The sequence below is a fragment of the Phytophthora infestans genome, genomic scaffold (assembly GCF_000142945.1).
Source record: "Phytophthora infestans T30-4 supercont1.1341 genomic scaffold, whole genome shotgun sequence".
Taxonomy (NCBI): domain Eukaryota; phylum Oomycota; class Peronosporomycetes; order Peronosporales; family Peronosporaceae; genus Phytophthora; species Phytophthora infestans.
The window spans coordinates 1-4,365 of NW_003307250.1; the positions used below are offsets into that span (position 1 = coordinate 1).

Here is a 4,365-nt window from a genome sequence, read left to right on the forward strand (position 1 = left end):
GCAAGTTAGAATTTCTTTTAACAAGTGTTCTTAACAGCGATATTCAAATAAACGTACGCTCCGACGGTGTCACGCTTGATAAATGTGCTACATTTCAGCGGGTACGAGTCGTCGTCGTCGACAAAGTCCCAGACCAGAACACCGCAAGACCCGATCATTCGAGAATAATAAAGGTCCCTCGCTTCAGTAGAAGCTTGAGCCTTCGTCACGTTATGCTGGTAGCTGTGCTTTGTGATACCGTACCGAACATTGAATTCCGTTGGGGGGACGTCTACAAACTTCATCGATGACTCAATTCGGGAGTGATCAGGCCAAACTCCACAGGTATTCAGTATCGCCCTGCACGCCACGTCGAATGCCTTGCTCGCATCTCTAGTGTTGAACGCATACACTGCAGTGCTGGTCTTGCCGAGACCCTCAGCGCCTAGATCGAGCTCCTGGAACAGAATCTCGGGGGCAGTAAAAACCGGGATGGTCGCTGTTTCGCGTAACACAACTTGCATAGCACGGTTGATCTTGGTGGCCGTGCCGACAGCTTCCAAGTCTCGCATTCGGAGGTGGGGCTCTCTTCGGAGGTGAGTGTACATGTGTAGAAAATGCCGCATATTGAGCGCTGCGCTTGGAGGTGCCGACTCGGTAAAAATGGACCTCGAGTCGCGACCCACACCGGTATAGGTAAATAGTGCGTGCTTCAGCTGCTCATTTAACTCCTCAGCTTGACGCCTTCTGAGTCGTTGAGCAATTGCCTTCTCCTCCCAACATGCAACAGCACTATCTGCGCGGAGCACGTGATGTCTGCGCCGTAATGCGTTCAGCTGCTCCTCGAATCGGTGAGCTTGCTCTTTCAACGTCACCAGCTCATTCTGCAATAATGAGAAAACACGTTATATACCAGTGAAGATTGCTTATAACCAGTATTACCTTCTTGCGGGAGCGGTAGAGTCGAGCATTCTTTGCACTGAGCATTCTGCGTCTCTCATTGCGGCTGTCTGTTTGAGCATTATCGTCCACAGACTCTGGCGATGATGACACCAGCTTATCGCTGTGCTCTAACCCACTAGCAGCATTCGTATCATCGGACGACTTTGCGCTACTGGTGCTTCCACTTACTGTGGCTTGACGATGAGGGCGACGGTGCTTTGTTCATCATGGGAACGGTGACATTTGGGACGTCATTTGGGACGTTCGAATTTTGAGACAGAAGCTCAGACAAGAAGGTCAAGTCGACCTCGTTTATTTGACTGGTGGGTTCTCGGTGCGTCTCAAAATCGGCAAAATTAAGAGAATCGTGTCCACCTAGAAATTCGGATACAAACAGCAGCTCATTAGTGAAAGAGGGTTAGACTTTAATGTCACGGGCACAGCAAGGACGCTATAACGCTGGGTGGCTGGATCGAAGGAACCGGGATTCAGGTCGACGGTGCGAAACTTTACCTAGCACGACGTTGGTGGAGCTGTCGGGTGCCTCTAGACGCTCAGTACTACCGGTATTCTTCATCAGGAAGCGGGATTTAGTGGAAAATGTAAAATGTCATTATGCACCACTAGGGCTAGGGAAGGGTTTCATCAATCTGAATCTGGAACAATTAAATTATTAAGACTGATTTAAAAAAATAGCTTAGTCAAATCTAGCTTATCAAAACTAGACCGAAAAACGAAGTAAAGCTATGACGACCGTAAGGTAGCGCCTGAACTGAAGAGTACCGCGTCTACAGGGCCCAGCTCACTCGATATTGGTAGGAAATGAAAATCCCCACACGAGCGCTTGACATGATGTAGACATTCCGTTTTCGTCGCTAACTCGTTCTCGTACTCAGACTTCTTGGTCCCCGTTTGTGCTTGGAGCGCAGATAATGCAGCTGATCGGTGAGGTCCGTCACCTTCTTTTTTAGGTCCAGCACCTCGTGTCTCTTGCGGTAGCGATGCCGTCGCGCACTCACCGCCACTTGTGCCCTTCGTTTCGTCTTGCGGTCCGTCAGTTTGTCGTTTCCAATCGAAAGCAAGGTGGAATTAGGCGACACATTTGCGTCGTCGCTGCTACTAGTGCCGTCCGTGCTTGTTGTCAAAGGGATACTGATCTGAAGTTCGTTATCGTCGAGTACTTGAGGAACCTCATCCGTCTGGAACAGGAATTCAGACAGTAAATTCATGTCGAAATCTGCGTCGCCCACACTGATCGATGCATCGCCAAGAGATCTCATGCTTATTGTCGGTTCTTATCACGTGATGTGCGTGTATTAATTTCAAGACTGAGCTTTAACGTCTTCAGTCCCGACGAGATACGTCAACAAGACTTGTCCCCGTAATCGTCCTCGAGGATATCAGTTTGTATACGCGCCACTGACCAAGCCTTTGGACCAAAAATACATGTACACTTACTCAAGCACCGGTATACTTGGCCCCAACGACAATTACCTGAAGCAACATCATTTACCAGAGAAAACCTTGTAAAATACATACCACACAGCGTCATTCTCCAAATTACGATGTTTCCGGTACCCCACGTTTTACTTGTACTCGGTGTGCCATCGAACAAACTTTTGACAAGTAGAGAAGCTCACCTAACTGAGCAATTGAGAACACAGCGTTGCCCTTCCTCACCAAATTTGGTTTCTTAGCACGAGCTCGTCGCTGCGTCATTTCTAATGGCCTCGTATACCAACGATCCGCAGATCTGAGCACACAACTGCCTCGACCTTGAGAAACGCTCCAAGCTCGGTGTCAGCTCGGACGAGTCCACGAGGTGAACTTTTGTGCAGATATTGCGGCAAACGATGCGTTCCACGCCGTCAACACAGATCTCAGGCCGCACCAGCACTCTGCAGCATACACACCAATAGTCAGTGTCTACTACTGCAAATGCACAAAAACAAAGCAAAGTTACGCTCCGATCGTGCAGCGCCTAGCAGTCGTCTCCTTCTGCATCGGATTCAGATCGTCCGCATCCACATAATCCCACAGGAAGATACCGCAGTCCTTGGTCATGCGGTAGTACGAGATCTCTCGGCCCTCCACAGACACCCGATCGCCCGTAGCGTCGCTCTCGTAGACGTTGTGGGACTTCCCGTATCGAATGTTGAGCTTCGTTGGGGGTAAATCTGCAGCCTTCGATGAGGAGTTCACAAGCCTGTAATTTGGTCATACCGCCACACAGTTCATGACGGCACTGCACGTGGCTTTGAACGTTTTGCACGCGTTTCGAGTTTCCAGCGCGTACACAGCCACTGTGGCCATTCCAAAGCCGTCACGTCCCAGATCGATCTGTTGGCAGGCAATGTGAGGCGTTGTGAATGGCTTAATCCCGCCCGTTTCCTCCATGATGATCTGCTTAGCCATGTCAAGCTTCGCATCGGTGCAAACACTCTCCAAATTTCGTACTCGAGAGCGTTGGTCCTTCAGTAGACGCGTGGGTGTGTGGAGGAAGTTGCGCATATTTAATTCAATACTACACGGCATCGTGTCGATGAACATCGACCGGAGGTTCCGTACAAAGCCACTTTGTAGAAATAATGCTTGTCGTAGCTGTTCGTTCGTTTTCTCCGCCTGTCGCCGCTTATGGCGCTGTGCAATGGCTCGCTCTTCCCACGCTGCTACGGCGTTATTAGCACGCGATTGTTTGTGTCTTGAGCGGAGAGTGTCCAATTGTTGCTCCAAGTAGTTCGCCTCGGTCTTCAGCGTCATCCTCTCGTTCTGTAATGGGTACACACATAATATTAGTGAGTCAATCACGTCATCCACCGGGTGACCAACACACCTTCTTCTTGCAACGCAGGCGTCGAGCGCTGCTGGCGACTTGTGCTCGTCGTCTTGCCTTGCGATCGGTCTGTCGTCTCTCTTGCTCCCGTCCAGGCTCAGCCTCTGCTAGCTCCGAATACGAAGGCGGAGACAGCATCGGCTTAGCTCTCTTGGGTCTACCAGATTTCATGGGCTCGTTCGCGCTGCTACTTGTATCGGCTGAATCACTACTGAGACTGCCTGTCGGTGATGAGTCCCCTGACTCGTTACTCGTGGATAGAAGTTCCACTCGCGAGCTGTCGGACGGCAGCAAGTCGGACAAGAAGTTCATGTCCAAGTCGTCCGTTGGTTCACTGCAGTGTCCCACCACCCCACAAGCGTTTAGATGGAGTGGTTCGTCCGCTAAGGTACCAGTCTGTAGCTCCATCTCTTAGTTGCTGCAGTCGGATGGGACTGTTGTGGAGAGTAAGGAGTATACTATGATGCAACGACACAAGCGACACCAAGCGGAGAAGCTGAACGAGCAGCTACGATGTGCGTTGGTGATGCAACGGCGCTTCTTCGCTTCGGTTCAACGTATAGTATTGAATTCCCCAGTCACGAACAGTGACCTCAACATGTCCACTCTGC

General features: G+C 50.4%; 2 protein-coding genes across 2 annotated transcripts; both read right to left on the reverse strand.

Moving 5' to 3' along the window:
* Nucleotides 1-17: 17 nt before the first annotated feature.
* Nucleotides 18-1,077, reverse strand: PITG_22140 (uncharacterized protein; the record flags this gene model as incomplete). Its single annotated transcript, XM_002909916.1, has 2 exons — nucleotides 18-863; nucleotides 922-1,077. One exon carries the CDS (start codon nucleotides 603-605, stop codon nucleotides 18-20), a length of 588 nt encoding a protein of 195 aa, XP_002909962.1.
* A 1,803-nt stretch (nucleotides 1,078-2,880) lies between these two features.
* On the reverse strand, nucleotides 2,881-4,162 carry PITG_22141 (uncharacterized protein; the record flags this gene model as incomplete). The annotated part of the gene is made up of 4 exons (XM_002909917.1): nucleotides 2,881-3,105; nucleotides 3,151-3,684; nucleotides 3,755-3,858; nucleotides 3,946-4,162. The coding sequence occupies 4 exons, from the start codon at nucleotides 4,160-4,162 to the stop codon at nucleotides 2,881-2,883; spliced, it is 1,080 nt and encodes a 359-aa protein (XP_002909963.1).
* Nucleotides 4,163-4,365: the final 203 nt, after the last annotated feature.